Source organism: Haliotis rubra, unplaced genomic scaffold (genome assembly GCF_003918875.1).
Source record: "Haliotis rubra isolate DU_JTF1 unplaced genomic scaffold, ASM391887v1 Scf14, whole genome shotgun sequence".
NCBI lineage: Eukaryota > Metazoa > Mollusca > Gastropoda > Lepetellida > Haliotidae > Haliotis > Haliotis rubra.
In genome coordinates this window covers 2,943,872-2,966,663 of record NW_025765336.1, presented here as the reverse complement: position 1 = coordinate 2,966,663, position 22,792 = coordinate 2,943,872, and the positions used below count along the sequence as shown (strand labels likewise).

At 40.2% G+C, this 22,792-nt stretch overlaps 1 protein-coding gene across 3 annotated transcripts in view; it reads right to left on the bottom strand.

Moving 5' to 3' along the window:
* The window catches only part of LOC124268730 (xanthine dehydrogenase-like), a 103,077-nt gene that overhangs the window by 56,678 nt on the left and 23,607 nt on the right, over window positions 1-22,792 (bottom strand). Inside the window, exon 1 of one of the 3 annotated variants that reach the window (XM_046703758.1) lies at window positions 213-302. The exons of the other annotated variants lie outside the window; for them this stretch is intronic. Within the exon in view, the coding sequence (XP_046559714.1) occupies window positions 213-265 (53 nt within the window). The 5' untranslated portion in view covers window positions 266-302. Of the gene's footprint in view, window positions 1-212; window positions 303-22,792 lie in introns of those variants that run through there. 3 annotated transcript variants of the gene reach the window in all.

The following is a 22,792-nucleotide window of genomic DNA, read 5'->3' as shown; positions in this document are numbered from 1 at the left end:
CGAATCAAATATACTGATACAAAATGAAACAAGTGAACCTCCTGGACATGCAACCTTGATACAGAATTCATCGCCGATCATACCTGGTCCTGCACACAGTACACTCCAGATCAATCGTTTAAGTTACAGCGAATCAAATATACTGATACAAAATGAAACAAGTGAACCTCCTGGACATGCAACCTTGATACAGAATTCATAGCCGATCATACCTGGTCCTGCACACAGGACACTGCACAAAGTTCCCCAGTGTTTTTGTCGACATGGCTGGGACGTGTATCTCTGCCGACTGATTTGTGATAGATATCGCGGGATGTGTCACCGTGTAGCTATCACGTGACGTGCAATAAGTAGCTGCAACACTTTCTTCACATGCGTGGTGCAGACATGTACAATAGAGCAAATATGATAAAGATTAACAGCATTAGCATCGATCTCCGCCACTGACATACGATGAAATGTATCAGTGCAACCAAGCCTCACCGCCCGATCCCGTTAGTCGCCTCTTATAAGAAGGTTGGTTGCTGAAGACCAATTATAACTCTCATATCCGTGGTTACTGAAACACGTATAATAAAATAGAAATCAGGAAAACTGTGTTGCAGCGAGTTAGACCTTCTCCAAAGACAACGAATGAAAATCAAAGCCAGAAAACGTTCTATAATATTCTGATATTCTGCGTTCCTGTCTTTTTAGTGCCTGTTTCACGGGAGATAACTCTTGCCTCATCTCACATCACAGTTACAAGAAGACCTTGTGTGGTGATCATTCTTACCCCCGATACTCAGTCTGGGCCTGTTTTGCAAATTTGACCATTGTCGTGTGAGGTGAATATTGTCACCATTGTATATATTTACTCAGTCTGTTATAATCACTTGTTATTTATTATAGTGCCTTTGATTTTGTACCGGTACTGTACCTGTATGGTGATTTGGTTTGTGAACACGAATAATTTTAGAATATAATTGTCAATTGCATCCCATCACTTTGTTGTGTGTTGTTTCACATCGTGTTCTGTTACGGACTGGTTTCCGGTTAACTTGTAGTTTCACCTTGGCACTCAACACGTAACAGCTAACCAGGAACAGTATTTCCGGTATACCATTCTAATTTATTGAGATAGGAAACGGGTGAAAAAAGGTGAAATTAGGTGCTGACAAATCAGTGATCAAAATCCTGAAAACCCCCGACATCCAACTCCAATGAAGGCATGTCCTGACACAAATGAGATACGCAACTCTGCACAAGCATTTCGGCCATCTGTGATCCCGTTCTTTAAATGAATACATGTTGACCAGTGTGTTTACTATCGTGCATTGTTATCTCCACGCTTCCAAAACAGTGGTGTTGTGAAGTTTCTTTCTTTTGTGTGTATTGTCGTATGATATGATATTAAATATGCACTGAGAAGAAAGAGGCGTCTTTTACCAGTGATTCCTTTTTACAGTGTAAGTGCAATAACTATGCACATGTCACTTTAACTGATTGTGACGTAAATAAGTCAATGTATTCGCCTAAATAAGAGTTTTCTGTTCATGTTTACATTGCAAGTGCAATAACTATGCACATGTCCCTTTAACTGACTGTCACGTAAATAAGTGAATGTATTCGCCTAAATAAATGTCTGCTGTTCATGTTTACATTGCAACGATGCACATGTCACTTTAACTGGCTGTCACGTAAATAAGTCAATGTATTCGCATAAATAAGTGTTGTTCCTGTTTACATTGCAAGTGCAATAACTATGCATATGTCCCTTTAACTGGCTTGTCACAATGACATGCTCATGTGAAAATGAATTATAGTCTTCAATAACAAATGCTTGAAAGAATCGAAACAGGAGATGAGATTGTCAGACTTTATTTGTGCGTGGTATCCCATTCCAGTTGCGAAGACCCAATTCCTTAACTAATATTACTCCGGAAATTATTTATGGGTGTGTAACGGAAATTACCTGGGATTGACATTATCAAGCAATGGATTTGGACAAGAACACATTGCCATATATATCCAACGTAATATTTTAGTTATAATGGAAACTATTGAATCTCTGGTTACATTTGATCTTACTCAAAAGTAAGCTGCGCAGCTGAGCAGTAACGAAGTGCATCACAGCGAAACAAACGAAACGCACGTCTCATCATTATTCATATAAGCCGGATTATCGTGATGTTTGGTATCCCGTGTACTGTCAGTATTGGAGAAGACAATTCCTGTATGTTGGTAATCAGGTAATATGTAACATGACAAAATAGATTTTTGGCCACAACATTTATTTGTTCATTTAACAATAATCAGTATTATACATATAAAGGTGTTTAGCTATCATGGGTTTGGTACACAAACATATCGTTCCCTTTCATGGACAGATGAATAAATTCATGCAAAGATAATTAATTAATTGCAATGGCAGCGTGTGAAAATTAAAGCAAGATGCATTTACAGAAAACAGGTTTTAGATTAGTTCATCTGGCATTACCTGTAGCAATATGAAAGGATCGGGAGTTCTTTAACTGGTTTCATGACATTTGCTGCAGGTATGTGAAAGGGAATGAATATTCTTTTGAGGCCAAAATGCAAATATAGCAAAATGTAAATCAAGACGTTTCACTTATACAATGGACAATACCGCAAGGTTCAGTTAAGAAAATATTAAACAATTCAGGTATGGAAATTTGTCATGATATGTGAAATTGTGAATAATGTCATACTGGACGTAAGCAAATAAACTACCCATCAAAAGTTTAGACTCACTAGCGTCAACTTAGCCACTTACTTCAGTCAACTGTTCTAAACCAGATTTTGCAAAATATTCCATACTGTTAAAAGGTACTGCTTACACATGAATTGATGTATTGTACAGCCAATCCGTAACGTTGAATAGATTATTGTCATGAGTTCAATAAATGATGAAACTTGACAAATTCTTAACAAAGGTTTACACCAAAACGCAGCTGTTCACATGCACGATATTTGCACATGCGTTTCAGCACATTGATGCATGATCCTCGTGCAATTCATCTGCATAAAGTGTGCAGTTGGTTCCCCCACGTTAGTGGAGAAATTCATCTTCGATGTAACCTTATATATTGACATAACATATAGCGAGTGCTTGAAGTGAGTCTAATTAACTTTTATTGGGTAGTGTAGGATCATATAAGGATTATTTAAAAAAAATATTTTTCTAGTTTTAAATCACGCCGTTTCTGATTTGTGAGTAATAATGCAGTATAGATGTGATAAACATCAATACGGTTGATAAGGCTTAGCACAGCTTTGAACGAAACATGATACAGATTAAGTTTGGTTTACAGCAATGCTCATGTCACTTTGATGCTTCACATAAATGGATTGATGAGGAGATTTAAAGTTACGGTGTTGAGTGTGCATTTATTCCAGATCATACGAAATATGAATTATGGCTGGCTTATGTAAGATCCATTCGTCGGCTGATTTTCGTCGTGTTTTCTTGTTTTGTTTAGATACGAAGCTTCACATAGTCCTCCTGGCTCCACACTCCTTTTGAGCGCGTCCTACATCAGATAGCTAAGGCCCTGCGGTCTGCTGATGTACATGTTCAACTATGTCCCATACACAAACTGTGAGCTGTCAACTTGACATGCTGTCTGAATAGCCTCCACCGTGGCTGGACCATCTGTAAAGATAACAGTTGAATGACATCTTGAACTGTAACTGTTATTTTATGAGTATGGCATTCGCAATGTTCTAGCAATATTATGGCGGAGGATACCAGAAAATGACGAGACGATCGCATGATGGGAATCGAACTCAGGACGTTGGCGCGATGAGCGAATACTTTAACTACTCGGCCACCCATCTAACAAGGTTGAGGAGTAATGCATTTTTGTGGAGCGTTGAATGGAATAAATGTTTCCACCTGTTTATACCTTTGGGAGATTCGTTTTAGAGTTATACAATCATTAATTCACAGTTACTTTATGCTCCTTGGGTGATCGTCTTCAAACTTAAATTTTAGATTAAAGACAATAACCCGCACAATTATTTGTTATTGTATTATATTATGATGTTTAAAGGGTTCGCATAACGTGGATAAATGTAAACATTTATACCCAATGGGAAGAATACGTCCTTCGATATTTCCTTTCTGGCAGCCTCGATGGCGTGTTTTACGGCAAACAACGCTGATGCAGCCATGCAAAGGGGCGGCTCGCCTACAGCTGAAACAGGACACCATCATAATGTATGGGGACAACAGTTAGGGGCAGGTTCTCGTGGTTGTTTTAGAAATAAAACAGGATAAACGATTTGGTCAGTTGTGACGGCGAGCTGCTGTTCTGGAGCATACACACGTCACATGGTAGTTGTCCTGGCCTTGATTGTTCATCATTTCAGTACATCTCTCTACGCCTCGTTAATTCTTATCCGTGTGTACACAACGCCAAACTATCGTGTCTACATTTATGATGTCAACTGTCTCTTTCAAAGTAAAATCGTGAATCTGAACGCAAGATTCTGCTACAAGTGAATATCCTTTCTACGACCAATTCAAAGGTTCACTCTTCTTCAAAGGTTTCTCGATCAAGGTTGCAAGGCCACAGTAAACTTTCAAAAAGGTTTACAGTCGACATGTGGGCGACAATTAGTGAGAAAATGATGTTCGATGCAAAACCCTATTTTCACTAGTATCATATGTTTGCGAGGAATTTTCACATGAACAATTGTTTTGCCTTTCCGTGTGATGAATATATAGCAAAACTGTTTTTAAGACGCGATTGCGCCTACTTAAACTTTTATATAGTTTCTAAAATATTTTAAGCCCAATTTACCTTATTATATTATGTAATGCTCTTATATACCTTTTTAACACAATGGTTGTATATTCTCAGTTCGTTTTTTATATTTATTTTGATCATTTAATACTCTATTTTGTGATATGCTTTCTATATTTCTTTTAAGTTTTAAATTGTTTAGTGGCTCATAAGCCCGTTATGGCTGGTTTTTTTAATATAACTACACACCCGTGCATAAAATAAGCACTACCCTGTATTTTTCCAGTTAATTTTGTCAGAAATGAATTCTAAACTCTTATAAAAAATAACCATTATAATTTGATAGAGCAAGCATTTAACATTTCAAAAACGAAACATCATTGAAATTACCATGTACTTTAATCAGGATAATTGCCTATATTTAAAACAGGTGTTTTGCTGCCCTAAAACAAGTTACCTTATTTTGAAATGTGAAAGTAATAACTGATTGTTACGTGGCCTATAAATCCGATATTCATTGTGAATGGATGAAAGTTTGTAAACTAAGATTTAGGAAAAGTTACAGTCAAACTAAAAAAAAGCAAAATTTTAAAATGCTGTAACGGTTGCTTTACAAACAAAACAAACAGATTTTAGCTGTAATTATCAGTATCCGGCAAGGAGAAGTGTTTATTCCATATAATGAACTCAAAATCATAAAATATTTATTCCGAAATCTTATAATGTGGCTTTTTTCAGTTTTTGTCAAATTGCAATCTGAATTGTTGGAAAAAGGTCTGAATCTTCTTCCTGATTATGCATAATTAAAGCTTACTTGATGTGTAAAAGTAAAAGTCATCTTGGTATATAACAGAATTGTTATTTTTAGTCAAAACGTAATTTAATAGTGTAGTATGAGCAGGAGAGGAATAGTTATTTTTGGTAAAACTCATTTCCATCACATTTTCATCAATATATTCTTTCAAAGGTTATGGTATTTGTAAAACTGCCAATGGCTAAAGCTTCTTTTAACTATAGGTTGATTAAATTGATGGCTATACCCTAACCTTTCTGTAGCATCACATATTATTTTCAAAGTAGGGTGGTGCTTAATGCACGGGTGTATATTTTGAATACCTTGATATACCTATCGTAACTGTCGTGTGACACTTATTAAAATACTTCTGTCTGTCTGTGATGGTTCTTGTGGGATAATATATACTGAACATCATTGAAAACGCACCACTTTTAAAAGTTCAGATTATTAAAAGCACGTGTAAGGAATTGGTATTTCTTGAGTGGATAATAACAGATGGACGACTGACAAAAACAACAACACAGAAAAGACGCTCATTCATTGAAATGTTCCACTCTCAGAAAGGATCAAACACACGTGTAGTCAAATCGAAAAGTCAATATCGCGTGTGACCGCCATTTGCATTGACACATGCAGTTCAACGTCACCTCATTGAGTCAATAAATGTCCGAAAAGAGTTCTTGGAACGGCATTCCACTTCTGCAGTAGTGCAGCCTCAATTTCCCGGATGTTTCGCATCTGTTGTCGCCGCGAAAGACTTTGGCCAATTTCGTCCCACAAGTGCTCCATGGGGGATACATCTGGCGACTGTGCTGGCCAATGAATAACCTGGATGTGTTGTGATCTTGGTGGTGATTGAAGACAGATACGATGTGATTCTGAAGAATCTGTTCACGGTAATAGAGGGCATTAACTCTCCCTTGACAGACATGAAGACAGTCCTGTGATTGTAATTTATTCCACCCCAGACCATGACACTTCCACCACCCAAAGGTCTGTCTGAACCACACACTCATCAGCATAACGTTCACCACGTCTACGCCAAACACGTAGTCGGCCGTCAGCATTACGTAGATGGAGACGTGACTCGTCAGTGACTACCAAGCCGTGCCTGTGTTGTAACCTTCACTGAAAATGCCTGCTAGCCCACTGTATACGCTAATTACGGTGTCTGTCAGTCAGAATTGGTCCAACGTAAGGACGTCGAGCATGGAGCCCTGAAGCGTGCAGACGGCGTCGCATAGAGTCAGCGCTGATGACCCTCACGTCAACCTTGAACTAGTGCAGCAGTCCTGGCAGTCGGCAGTGTTCAATCACTGATATGGACAAGGTCAATATGGCGATCCTGATGGAGCGTCGTAACACTTTGTTGCCAAGGTCATTGAAGGTCACGGGTGCTGCCCGTCTACTGATGTCGTCTATGAAGCCTAACGATGGTGGAGTGGCCAAGTCCAAGTTGTCGAGCAATATCCCTGCTGCTGGTGCCAACCTGAATCATGCCTAGGGCACGTTCTCTTTCGTGAGGTGTTAACCTCGGCATCTCTGTCCTCGTTTCACAATCGTTAGTGAAGAAATGAGAATCGGTTCTCATACACCTGCTTTTAATGTCACAGTCAGTATGATTTCAGAATGAAATTCGCATTTTTTTCATGGCATGGCTGCATGTTGATGCATTTTCGAATTAAGAGTCATACTGTGGACAGGAATTTGTTTCTAAAGCATTTTTTCAACTGGACATGCCCTTCGACTTCATGTTAGTTATATGTATTGATCAGTGTCATGCTGAAATTCATCTTGATGAAAATATGGACAATTTTAGACTGGTGCGTCTTCAGTGATGTTCAGTATTTATATATGTTCACCTGGTATTATCAATATTTGATGGTGGTTTATAAGGACATACTCACGATACAATCATAAGAATTCTGGCCTGTTTTAGCAGAGATTATTTATGTCTACTGAAAGGGATTTGTGTCTCATGTTTCAAAGAGAACTCTTGACATGGTGGTTAAATGAACACGTACGTCATATCAAACTACCAGATACCTGCTGAACTCTACGCTACTCAGTCGTTGCTATCACTGTGCTTATGGTAAAAATGTATATACTCTGAAATTGTTGCCATACGTAGTAAACATCATTATGCTGATGAAGTCAGGTTTGCTACATACTGTGACCGTCGTGGTCATTTACCTTTCGCCCTGAGGACTCCACGTGGGTTGGGAGCATTCTTCAGGAACTGGATACGGAAGTCGATAGGAATGTCCTTTGCTAAAGGTGGCTTGTAATTCTACAAAACCACATGTCAGCCATGAAAACACATTTGATTCAATTCAACCACAGGCGCATATACGTGATGGAAGTGTAGCTGAGCTGCATGAATTAATATGCTATGAACATTTGGAATGGATATAGAATCAAAATAATCCTTTTTAGTGGCGGATCCAGAGGGTGATGCGCCACCCACCCCCAAAAAAATAAATAAAATAAATAAAAATAAATATATATATATCCAGGAGGATTATTTCCCCCTAATGTTGTACGATACTTGTGATAGTGGCGATACTTAAGTCCCGTGATACAACTTGTCAGTCCCAGTCTGGCGGCTTGTCTTACCCATGTTCCATCAGTCAGGGGGGTGCCAGTTGTGGGGTCAAAGATCATCTGTTCGGTCAGCCAGTATCCCAGACCCATCACAAACCCACCCTCAGCTTGTCCAATGTCGATCTCCGGATTCATGCTAAACCAACGTAATACAACAATATTTAATAACTGAAAACGTATATGATTCCCTATACACATTAAACATCGTGCATACTCAGCACACAGAATCCGAAGAAAACTTCTTTCAACATATTTTAATCAGAGAAACAGTTTCAGATTAGTGTTCCAATAATTGAGATGGGTCCTCCAAGTGATGACTTAGAGTAATGGTGTTAACGACTTGCCAATGCAATGGAGGAGCCGATCACAATGCCAGTCAGTATAACAATTATTTACTCGAACAATAGAGTTATTGATGGTTCGGTTTGCTTTGTGCTATTATATTCTTTAATTGGAGTTTGTTATCAATGTAACGCTCTTCTACATGTATACTTTTCTCTACAGCTCATTTCCACTTCATGCCATAATACACCTTTCCATATAGTATGTCCACTCTGTTGGTCTCACCTCTGTCCACAGACATACAGTAGGTCCACTCTGTTGGTCTTACCTCTCTCCACAGACATACAGAAGGTCCACTCTTTTGGTCCTACCTCTCTCCACAGTCATACAGTAGGTCCTTACTCTCAGTTACAGGTCCTACCTCTCTCTCCACAGTCATACAGTAGGTCTACTCTGTTGGTCTTACCTCTCTTCACAGACATACAGTAGGTCCACTCTGTTGGTCTTACCTCTCTCCACAGACATACAGTAGGTCCACTCTGTTGGTCTTACCTCTCTCCACAGACATACAGTAGGTCCACTTTGTTGGTCTTACCTCTCTCCACAGTCATACAGGATGTCCACTCTGTTGGTCTTACCTCTCTCCACAGTCATACAGTAGGTTCGCTCTGCTGAACTCACGTTTCTCCGGTGTCAACCCTGTTGGTCTTACCTCTCTCCACAGTCGTAAAGGATGTCCACTCTATTGATCTGATTCTGCCCAGTCAGAACGTCCACTTCGACCTCCGTGCACGTTGCCCCGTAGACGTTGTAGTCGGCAAAGTCCCCAGATGGATAAGTGCTGTCAATAAAAACAGATATACAGGTATATGAGTGGTCAAGTTTGGTAAGTTTTCATTCAAAGTGTTATATATGAGTACAACGGTACATATACTGAAGTTCCTTTCTCATAAACGCTCTGACCACCGAATGCTTTGAGATGCACTTAATTACTCCGAATTACGCTGACATAGTTTGGACAGACATTTGTCGATAACAATATATTACAATAATTTAAAATACCCATGTATATTGTAAAAAAAGAACAACGCATGATTGGAGTACGTCCGCAAATTCGGAGAAATACCACACCAAGTCGAGATGCCTTCAGGAATATGTTGTGAACAAATGCCTTATTTAATTTCGAAATTGTTAACTTTATTATTGCACTTATTATGACGTATGCATTTTTCGTTCATAATTGAAAAAAAAAATCAGTGTGATCAGTTATTATTATTTTGCATGTTCACGCAGTTGCAAAAATAACTACATGATGTATATTATTCATGTGTTAATGAGGTCGATTGTTGCGGCGTCAGACAACATTCAATCAATGATATAGATGTACAACTAAGCATGCATATTATATTTGGTTTGAAGAATGTGCCTTTTCTTTCGTATGTGTACACCGCCTCCGTGGTGTAGTGGTTAGAGCGTCCGCCCGGAGAGCGGAAGGTCGCGGGTTCGATCCCCGACCGCGTCATACCAAAAGACGTTAAAATATGGTACTTGTTGGTCCCTGCCTGGCGCTCGGCATTAATGGGTACAACAAGGTCGGCTCGGAGTCAGTATAATGTGTCTGAGTGGGGTATTCATGCTTCACTGCGGCATGGTATCTCAGTGGGCTAGCACTATAAAACCAGCTTAAGCCTGGGCTAGTACAAGCAGCCGCACATACACATACACACGCATGCACGTCGTCATATGAGCGAAATATTCTCAAGCACGACGTTAAACCCAATTTCACCTCACCTCACCTCTTTCGTATGTGTAATTTATCACATAAAACATAAATTATTGCAGTTTGTTATAAAATCGATATAAAATCAATTGAGCAAAGCAAACACTCAGAAGCTCCATGTCCATAATGTTCTGAACATATCCGAGTGTAAGTCCATATATAGTAATTTGCTAGGACTTACGAGATACTGGCCGACAAGTCCACTCCTTCCCTGTGGCATCGGTATACCAGCTGCTGCCAGGTGGGGTTGACCATCTTAGCCTTGACCGGTGCCATTCTGGTCTTTAACTCTTGACAGCATTGCATGACTCCCTGTAAAGGATACAGTTCATCTCACACCAGAAACAAGAGTCAGCGCGCTGACAGCCTTGTTGCTTGATTGCAGAATCCACAGACAGCAATTGAAACATTCTACGTTATTCTGTCAGTCATATTCAACATAGAACGTCAGTGTGAAAGAATACAAAAAATAGTTTTGGAATAAAGGACAAAATGCCCGATCAGGAAAAACTTTATAGATGAATACCTTTTTTTATTCAGGTGACTTTTCGATACTGATTCTTCAATCTTTGTGAAGCCTTAACATATGTTATATTTGGGTTTACACTTTCTTAGTAAAGTAGGTCACGCTGGTATGAATTTGAAAATCTGTATCGAAACGTCGCATCATCGGAATAAAGAAGTTGTTCATTGATAAAGTTTGCCCTTATCTGACTCTCCAATTTCTAAAAATGCCACTCAAAGAAGACAAAAAAGCTATAATAATAAATGCATATTTATAATGCGCCCCTTCCACACCCTAAGGCATGCTCAAAGCGCTACAGAATATTTACACTGAGTATTTACAGATGAAGTTATACATAATATACTGAGAAAAGGTGGGTTTTAAGTCTGGACTTAAAAATGTCAGTTGTGTCAGAGCTTTTAAGGGCACATGGGAGAGAGTTCCAAAGCACAGGTGCAGAGTAAGAGAATGATCGGTGTCCAAAGGATCTCAGTTTGTAGGATGGGTTGACCAGTCGATTTGTGTGTTTGAGCGTGCGTGCGGGGACATACGGATGTAGGAGTTCAGACAAGTAGGAGGGAGCCAAAAAGCTGTAAATGATACAAGAATGAAACACTGAAAATCAGTGAGCAGTTTTCGCGAAAAGGGTAACTGTGTCCACTCAGTGAAGCGTACCGAACTGGCAATCAAATTTGTTTTCTTCTCAGACGCATGGACTGAATTTGTATGAAGAAGCATCTTTTGGTAGGTTTGGGTTGAGGCATATTTAAATGAATAGTGTGTTGTGCCAAAAGTGAACAGTCGTCGCAACGCTGCTGTGGTTAAGTGGATTGTCAGTTAGGTATTAGATGTATTGATACACGTCGTACCAATGCGTTAACGTCGCTGGTGATGCTGCCTCCGGAGGTAATGGAGTTGGAGTTGGCAAGGGATGTCGTTGGCTTGACCCTGATGATGTCCATGGGGATGCCAAGTTCATAGGCACAGACTTGCATCATCTATCACGCAGAAAGTGTTATATTTACCAGGGATCCAGGCAAACAGCTCATTGCCAATGTGAGACAATTAAACAACTGACCATAAGAGTGAGTGAGTTTTAGTTTAACGCCGCTTTTAGCAATATTCCAGCAATATTACGGTGGGGAAAAATAGAAATGGGATTCACACATTGTACCCATGTCGGGAAACGAAACCCGGGTCTCCTGTGTGAGGAGCGAACGCTTTAACCACTAGGCCACCCCACCATAGGACCTCACAGGTCGCCGTAGTGGTCTAGTGGAGAGGGTATTTGCCCAGACCGCTGATGAGCGATGTTTCGAATCCTCGATGTGTTAAAAGATGGTAATAGTTGTCATCTTCCTCCCGCTCAGCTTGAAATGGATAAAACATGGACTTGTTGGCTCAGTGTCTGAGTGGATGATCCATGTTAATATTGGGCAGGATATCTTAGTGGCCAAACACGATTTGACCGGCATTAATAAATTATGTCACTCTCACACACGCACGCACGCGCACATTGATAAAATACTCGTGTTCTCCAATATTATGTTGAAAATGAACACATGTTGCAAGTTATCCAATGTTCCGACCAACCTTTGTGGTGATTCCCTGTCCATTCTCAATACCCCCGATAGATATGGCAACGGATCCATCGCCGTTGTATATTGTCACGAAAACGTTGTAAGCTGCGTGAGTGAAGTTCACCTCGAAGCGGATGGGCATCACCGATATTCCCTTCTTCTTCCATCTGTTGGCCTTGACAAGGTCAGAACGTAAAAGATACATTAACGTTAGAGATTGCTGTCACAAACCATGGATGCTGAGTGAGTGAGTGAGTTAGATAGTGAGTGAGTTATATTGTCACCGTTATATAGTGAGTGAGTTTATAGTCAGAGCGGCAGTATTTCAGCCATATCGTAATTAAAAATAGTTAGTTTAAACATATTTTATTCACAATGTGAAAAGGATCGGGGACAAGTTCTTTCAACTTATTAAACCCCTCTCCGAAAATATTTACAATAACTAATTACATCACAAGCAATCATTAGAAACAGAGACAGAGAAAGACTGAAAGATAACAGGGGGAAATGCTATAATACAAAAGGTGTATAGAGATAAGACTACTGGAATCGTTTAGATTTGCATATATATTGATGTACATTTTTGAATATAATTTCATTTTTATGATTTGTCAGATCTGCAATGCCGTTTAAAATAACAGATAATGTAATCACAGAATTACTACCACATACATCTTGAATAGCTTTAAGCATGATCTTTCTATGTTGATTGTGTAAAGAACATTCTAAGAAATACTGATGAGCATTTTCGCATGGGTTTCCACATCCGCAGGATGGATCAGTGATTAGCCCTACTCTGTACAGATCGTAACTTAATCTACTAGCTTCATGACGTAGTTGAGTATGTAATATGTTAAATTTTCTAATACCGTAAGAAATGTACAGTGGAGCTGAGTTATATGATGTTTTTATGCTCGATTTATACTTTGATAGTTAAGTACAATTTCTTACATGATAAAAAAAACCTGTCGTTGAAGGACAGTAAAACCAACTAGTATATCACAATATCAAGAATTAAAACTAGCATCTATCTCTAACATAGGATTTCAAATTTGGACAATAAAACATAAATTGACTGAACAGCTGTCAAACCTTTCATAAATATGATATAAGTCTGTTGAATGGTGAAATGAGTGAGTGAGTTTAGTTTTACACCAACTCTAGCAATGGGGGGATGCCATAAATGGACTTCACACATTGTGCATGTACCCATGTAGGGAATCGAACCCAGGTCTTCGGCGTGACGCGCGAATGCATTAAGCAGTAGTAAACAATCGAGTCTGGGTCAGACAATGCGACATGACGACAATGTCATTTCTCGGATTCAAGATGTCGTTCAAATTGAAACAATACAAGAAATGTGTCAACCCGAGTCAAGTCACAGTAAATGGACATAACATTATCAGTAGTTGATAGTTTTTTTTCTATTTTTGTAGAAAATATTCCCTCTACCTGGTTGAAAGCCGAAATCTGTTCTTTCCTGTTCTGGATATCGGCTGACGTCTCTAGCTGAGCCACAATGTCTGCAAGGGTGCAGTACTTCAAAACCATTCCATCGACGGTTGTCTGTAACAGAATGAGTGAGTGGGTGAGTTTTACGCCGCTTTTGGCAATATTCCAGCAATATCAAGGCCAGGGACACCAGAAATGGGCTTCACACATTGTACCCATGTGGGAATCGAACCCGGGTCTTCGACGTGACGAGCGAACGCTTTAACCACTAGGCTACTCCACCGCCCTTGTAACAGAATGAAACACATACACGTCATTTGTCGTACTATGTCTTACTCGACAATCAACCGTATGCTCCACTAATTTTGGTTTTAGGATGTGTGTGAGTAGCATAAATACGCATGGATCTTTAGCAATGATAATGAGGATGCTGACAATGATGCTGATGATGATGCTGCTGCTGTTGATGATGATGATATGTACGTATATTGCACTAGACTAGGTGGTGCATGTTCAGTGCACTAGATTTTAAAATTGTCAATATACCTGTGTGCACGTTATTTTCATCACAGCTCCGTAGGGTAATATCATTATGACGAAAAATGAAACAGTTTGTTATGGGATATTTGTTATGTACTTAGGGCGCGGCGCCAGCTGTCGTAAATTGGAAATCATTTTACTCCGTGCGGTGATAAGTGGCGCTACCACTAGCTGTGTTACAGTGAAGGAGTTACGACAGTTTTAACGCCAGATCCCTGTCTGGAATGGGGTCAAGATGTCTACTCATAGCGAATAAATGTAATATAAGGCCACATATATAGCGCTGGGCGGTGGGGTAGTCTAGTGGTTAAAGCGTTGGCTCGTCACGCCGAAGACCCGGGTTCGAATCCCCACATGGGTACAACGAGTGAAGCCCATTTCTGGTGTCCCTCGTCGTGATATTGCTGGAATATTGCTAAAAGCGGCTTAAAAACCAAACTCAGTCAGTCAGTCAGTCAGACATATATAGCGCTGAAATCCTCGCTCCATTGACATGCTGTACAAATGTAACTCATACAACATGATGGGCATGTTTTAAATACCCCGGATATCCAGAGCTGCCTGGAAGATTAATAGTCATATGATTTATCCTACCGATGACCCATTTTCAGCTGGGTGAACAGAGGTAGTATTGAACCAACCCACGTGCCTAAGGTGAGGCCACATGTGTCACGTGTGCGTCGTGTGCTTCGAATAAGATATAAAGTTGGAAGTGAGATCATACTTGGACTGACGAAAAATGATAACAAACCATTACATAACATTGTACTGACTGACTGACTGAGTTTGGTTTTACGCCGCTTTTAGCAATATTCCAGCAATATCACGGCGGGGACATCAGAAATGGTCTTCACTCATTGAACCCATGTGGGGATTCGAACCCGGGACTTCGGCGTGACGAGCCAACGCTTTAACCACCAGACAACCCCACCGCCCCATAACATTGTACTTTACAAAGTCATTCTTTGCTTATAATTTAATTCAGAGCCAACTGAAAAAGTTAAGTCTCGATTGAGTTGACACTGTAATTACGCTATGGCGTAAGAAAAGAAAAGAAAAGTCTACTCACCTGTCCGTTCTTGTACAGATTTTGTTTCCTGAACTCCAGGGGATCTTTGTTCAAGACTTTGGCAACGTTTTCCATAATTGACTCCGTGATGAACATGGCTGGACACGATCCTGTGGACAGCAAGTTAAAAATATCATCAACAGAGAATTCGCAGTCTCTATTACTTTGCCGTCGCTAACTCCCTTCGGCGACAAAGGTGAGTGAGTATGGTTTTACGCCGCTTTTAGCTTTAAGCTCGCTGGATCACTAGCCTGGCGCCTTAGACAGCTCGCCCACCACGCCCCCTACGATAACGTATCAACCAAGTCAGAGATCCTGACCACCCGATCCCTTTAGTAGCCTCTTACGACAAGCATGGGTTACTGAAACGCTTGTTATATCTGGGATTACATTTTACACAGATTCTTGTACTTTTGTTGGGTTGAGTCCCATTCGGGATTCGAACCCCCATTCTCAGATTCAGGCGTCTAATCGCACGAGCAGTCAGCCATCTAACCCACTCAGCCATCGCAACTTCCACAAAAAACGAAAGCCGGACAACTGGTAGTCTAAACCACGGACTTTGTGTACCCCACTGACAAGTGTAAATTGGCTCCCACGGCCGAAAGCTATGAATATAATGCCATTTAGAAAGTGTTCAAATGTAACGCATGTTTATATTTGGGATTACACTTTCTCAGTTAAGTTGGGACAATTACAAAGGGCAGTACCTGGACCTCGACAGGCGGTGTTGGACGCGACATTGGTCTTCAGGGCGACAGGCTTGAAATCCCATGCAGGACAGTAGTATGCTGCAGAATAAAATATGGTTTGATATAGGATATCTGTAATTTGCTAATGCTCAACGTCAACAGTCGTAAATCGGAAATGTTTTTACGACTTTGTTTAAAACAATGCATCACTACCCCAACTGTCGTAAATAGGAGATCCCTTACGACATATGTCGTATATTTACTACTAAAGGTTGCAAATGAGACCTTACGGCGTGAACATGTCAATGATTAGAAAATATATATGATTCAAACAGTAAACCTCCTGTATTGCAGACCGAAAATAGTGAATAAGAGTAACATTCCTTTAAACGTCTAGTGGTTGAAGCGTTGGCTCGTCACGGGTTCGAATCCCACATGGGTACATTGAGTGAAACCAAACTCAGTCAGTGAATATCGATGCAATGTCACCTCGTTGACGTTGAACTGCAAGACGTCATCAGTAGAGTGCTACTACAAATACGATATGTATGCAAATATGTATTCTGAAGCTGAAATCTGATAACACCATGATGTCATATATGCGCGTATGGTAATGTGTGACTTGAGTTAATGTTACATAAGTAGAATTTAAGCATCCTTTTAGTTTTGAGCCGCAGTCTGCCTATACCATCGTCTGGCTGCCCTTCGGTATTCCATTATTGCACACTCCATCCTAACAGCGATGAGTGAGTGAGTGAGATTACCGTTATCCATCCATGAAGGGAACCCCCCGAAACCATTGTCATTTGGGGTCGATCCGCAGTCTCCGTAGACGGTCGTCTGAATGCCCTTTAGTATTCCATCATTGGACACTCCAACCTGGCAGAGATGAGTGAGTGAGTGAGTGAGTGAGTGAGTGAGAGATACATGTTCGATATAATGAACATCCACGGAAATTATTATGCTCACATCACAAAATGCATTCAAGTAAAATGTTAATAATAATTTTAATAATAGTGTTTTATCGTTGTATGCATGAAGAGCTATATGTGAGTTGTTTCATGAACTTACGTGTTACATTATGCGATTTATGCGTACCAGAATACCTCCGTAAATAAATATCAGGCACTTTTTAGAATATATTGCTTTATACCCTTCAGTTCTTATAGAGAAATCTAAATTCAATTGGATAGAGTGCTGACAACTTGATTTTGAACATCAACATTTGGTCAACTGGACTTGACAACGGGAAGACCGTGGTTGGTCGACATGGTGGGTCTACCCTAAACAATGCTTATTTAATCGGGTATTTTTTTGTCAACTAAGTTTCGAAGAATGACAAAACAATAATCCTACCGTGTAATCCGCCAGGTAGGGATAACGCTTCCCCACTGCCTTCATGTTGGTGTGGAAGTTCATCGCCAGGCGAACAGGTCTGAAAGTTGCCAAGAAAACGTAGACATTCCATTGGAAAGCAACTACACCGAAGGGCAAACGAGAGTTTATCGAGATTGTGTTTGTAAATGAAACAAAAATGATTGTAAATTTCATTAGGTTTAACTGTTCAACCACTGAACACTGGAACACGTTTTAAAAACTAATTTGCGCTAGGTGATTCGTGTTAATATATTTGACACAATGTAAACATGAGTAAGACATGAGACTTATGTATAAAGCCGAAATGTGCACCGACAAAAGAAAATATTGATTGACAAAGATGTCTCAGATATCCATCAGTAGTTGTATATTATATAAATACATGTTATATAAATACATATTTAATTAAATTATTCCTAAATATAATACCGCGTGAAAGAATCTTTTGAGTGCTGGAAATAATAGGATATTATGATATTTCATTTGAAAATGAAAAACTTTGATAACATATAATTGTGTATGAACGAGAGGTATAGTCTCTTTCGTCTCTCAATTTATGATATATGAACTATGATGATTCTGTATGAATGGTTTTGTTTAACACCACACTAAGCAATATCCCAACTGTAGTACAGCCATCTGTAAATAATCTTGTGATTTACGAGACATAATGACAGGTGATGAGTCTCAGTATGAGTGAATCGCGCAAATTTGACATATAAAAACATGATTTAACAAAAAATTCATGCGAAGGGAGGAATGGCATGTCTTCGCGGCATATATAGATTACTATCTATCTAAAAGAAACATTACTTACAACATAAATCATATAAGTTGTTCACTGGTCACAAAGGGGACATGGGCCCGAGGGGCGGAGGGAACGTAAACAAACATAGAGGGTACATAAACACATGGGCCACGAGGAACCCGTGAACAACGTATTTATGTTACCGAGCACCTCAATGTTGTTCTTGATCTGTTTGAAGCACGGTATCAGATCGCAATAAGGACTATCAGTGTAAGGCAATTAGTCAATACCCACAGTGACAGACGACAAGAAAAACAAATTCCCTTCTATCGATTTGCATTCGCAAAACATCGGTAATTCCCGTACAGTCATACGTGACTCAATTATTCGAGGTAACGAATTACTGACAAGAAGTACCAAAGTAAGTCCCACAGTTCGGCATTCCCAGAGGGTAACATAACAAATGTTACTCGCCTGTAAACGGGGTACATTGAAAATAATAGAAGAGGACTCAGCCAATCAGAAAACGGCATTAATGTGTGAGGAAACGTATTGAGACATATGGCATATTTAGATTACTTGAATATGAAAACTCGTGAGTGAGTGAGTATTGTTTCAGCACCATGCAAGAAATCCCACGGCGAAGTAACCGGATGTGACCTTGACGCATTGATGTAAGACGATGAAATTATTCCTCGAATGCATCGACAATATATTGTATAATCGTATTGTATAATGTGTTTATGTGTTCATGTTAAAACTGTACTGTCTACTGGAACCAACCTCCTCGTGACGTATGCGGCAAGGGCGGCAGCACATGCAGGTAGGAAGCCACGTGATATTTTGGCCCCAAAGGATCCCCCGAGGCGTTTTACGGACACGTTTACACTGAAACGAAAACCAAGTCTTCTCAAGACACAAGGTAAAAGGAATTAAGACAAATCGAAGTTATTAAAACTTATTACTATATTAAAACATATAGTTTTCCTTGTCCTGAAATTGTGATTAAGAGAATTGCAATGTCTATCAATTAAAACGTATAGTTTTCCTTGTCCTAAAATTGTGATTAAGAGAATTGCAATGTCTATCAATTAAAACATATAGTTTTCCTGGTCCTCCGAGGCGACCAGTCCTTGTTGTACCCATTAATGCCGAGCGCCTGGCAGGGACCATCAAGTACCATATTTTAACGTCTTTTGGTATGATGCGGTGGGGGATCGAACCCGCGACCTTCCGCTCCCCGGGCGGACGCTCTAACCACTACACCACAGAGGCGGTCCAAAACATTTAGAAAGAACAATGTTGAGATTTATAAAAAACCAAAAGCAAATGGGGAGTAGAGAGTTACAGAACTATTAAGACTCTGGGTCAGAGTGAAAGAATCGTTTGTAGCCCTACGAACTTCTTAAGCCCATTCCTAACACATTAGACACATAAGGAAGAGAGTTTTATGGATGTCAACTTCTTTACTATGAAGAACACAACATTTCGGAGTATATCCTTACTCATCACGCTGAAATATAACGAACTATAAGGAGATTTAAACAATGTTCAATCTAAAGAGTAAAGACTGACTGAGTTTGGTTTTACGCCGCTTTTAGCAATATTCCAGCAATATCACGGCGGGGGACACCAGAAATGGGCTTCACACATTGTGCCCATGTGGGGATTCGAACCCGGGTCTTCGGCGTGACGAGCCAACGCTTTAACCACTAGACTACCCCACCGCCCCTAAAGAAGCTATGTGGACCGTTTAACGTCTGTACAATGTTTGCATATGTGAAACCCCATTTTTCGAAAAGAAGACATACACATCTACATGTATTGAAACATGAACAACGGATAAGCGCTCGAAAATCATGAACATGCATTTGTTTGGGTTGGTGTAAGTTAACAAAACAAGATGGTAGGTTACCTGCTTTCTGGTATGTTGAGCACTTTGGATACGAGCAACTGTTCACGATCTGCCCACTGTGTAGAGGAAAGAAGACTCACGCCGATCCCATCTTCGTCAGGATAGCAGAGGCTAATCTGAAGAAGGAATTATGCTATTTGAAAGTCCCATGTACAGGCAAAACACAACATCATGCACTATCCATGATCAACAGCATGAGCATCGATCTACAGAATCGCATACGACAACATGGGCCAACCGAGTGTACATATTGTCCGATGTCCATGTCATTGAATGTCAGAGAGACCGCCTCCGTGGTGTAGTGGTTAGAGCGTCCGCCCGGAGAGTGGAAGGTCGCAGGTTCGATCCCCGACCGCGTCATACCAAAAGACGTTAAAATATAGTACTTGTTGGTCTCTGCCTGGCGTTCGGCATTAATGGGTACAACAAGGACTGGTCGGCTCGGAGTCAGTATAATGTGTCTGAGTGGGGTATTCATGCTTCACTGCGGCATGGTATCTCAGTGGGCTAGCACTATAAAACCAGCTTCAGTCTGGGCTAGTACAAGCAGCCGCACATACACATACACACGCAGGCACGTCGTCATATGAGCGAAATATTCTCAAGCACGACGTTAAACCCAATTTCACCTCACCTCAATGTCAGAGATCAGATATTACTGACAATGCATTTTTTAATCCATACCTGTAGTGAAACATCGTAATGTTGATTTTGAAGGAACCTACGTAAATACCTTGAAGTATCCAAGGTTCAACAGAACCGGAAAGTGATGACGTAATTAAGGAATATGAATCAAGCTTCGAGATAACCGTATACTCGACACATCAAAGGTCGACACAAAGGCATTCAACTGTTCATACAGTTTATTATGGCACAAAGTAGTAGTATATTGTGAACGTTTTCAGTTATAAAATATAGTTGCAACGATCGGGCAACGATGAGGTCTCCTTGGCTTTACTTTCCATCTATCTATTGTATCCGAGGGCTAGATATCATCGTCCAAAACGGAGCCAGAACACATGTTTTGACAGGCGAGCGGATCCTCCAAATACAGCCGGGGTCACGGGGTTTTAAGCAGTTCAAGACAAGAAATAGTTCCCTCTTTAAAAGGCTGTATCTCAGTTGTTCTTGGGTCTACGTTCAAAACAATTAATGTTCTGGAATCACCAGGACATCATCTACCATACTGGCAAACTACTCAGAAAACTGAAAACAAAAATAACTGCAAAACGGTACGTTTTAGCGACTTGAACCGTCCAGGCAAAATTGTTGGGAATTCGATTGTGCATCTGTACAAGAAATTTGGAAGTGTTGGACCAATTAGTTCTTGAGATATTTGCTGTCAAACGTTGAAATTTTGGAATTAATTTTGAATTATTTCCCCTTCGCTATTGGGCCAGGAGCCTCGAGATTTTTAAGGGGAATATCTACACCTGGGTGCGCATCTGTTTTTTGTAAGCGATTCGGAGAATTGGTTTAGGAGTTATGTTTGGTACAAAAATCGGCGGAATAATAAATAATGATAATAATAATCCGAACGATTATAATAGGTCTCCTGCCTAGAGGCAAGGAGCCCTAATTATAACTTCTATGAACAAGCACACTCATATGCATCATCCACTACAAAGATGCATCAAATGATTTCATTCATGTTATACACAGAGGTGTATTCTAAAGAGCCTTTTGGGGTGGTGGGGTAGCCTAGTGGTCAAAGCCTTCGATCATCATGTCGAAGGCCCGGGTTCGATTCCCCACATGGGCACAATGTGTGAAGCCAATTTCTTGTGTTCCCCGCCGTGATATTGCTGGAATATTGCTAAAAGCGACGTAAAACCGTACTCACTCACTCACTAGGGAGCCTTTTTGACATAGCAGGCTACTCAGTTCACGTGTCAATGGGAAGTGGAAGTAAATATAAGATGTCAAAGTTCCAAGACATTTCCAGATGCCAACTGACCTGAGTCTCCAAATGGAAATGATACTGGTATCCCAATTTAATTCGGCCGGAGATCTTTTTGTCAGCACTAGCTATTGCAGCTGAAAGTAGAAACATACACTTAAATGCGAGTACACTATAAATAAAGATTTAGTTTTTAAAAAATAGTCCATAGGAAATAAAATCCGTTTTAATTCTATTTACACTTTTCAAAATAAAGAAGAAACGCATAAGCCCTTTTTAAAAGAATTGATTGCGCTAGTTTTAGAGCAATTAATTCATGTAATTTCAACGGTAAAATTTTCACATGTGTATAGACGAAGAGTTCGCCAACACAGCAGCAGCCTTTATTGTTGTGTTTCTGTTTGCTTGAGTCCACAAGATGGCGTCAAAGTCACTACTTTGTATGGCCAACGTTGGCCGCAATTGCTGCTCCGCACCGTTTCGGCACAGATTGGATAAGTCGACGAGGTCGCTCTTCCTGCAATGCGATGGCCAGTTGTGGAAGTGTCTTGATGTTGACGTACACATCGATCGAGTTCATCCCATCGGTGTTCTATCATGTTTAGATCTGGTGATCGGGTAGGCAATGGCAAGACAGTGACATTAGAATTGGCAAGGTAGAGGACCGTGAAGCGTGCTGTATGTCAAGTAACGTTGTCATGCTGGATGGAACAACTCCCTCTGAAGTTGGAAACATGTGACGTGCAAGGACTTTGTTGATGCACCGATTTACTGTCAAATCCCTCTGAACCACCATTAAAT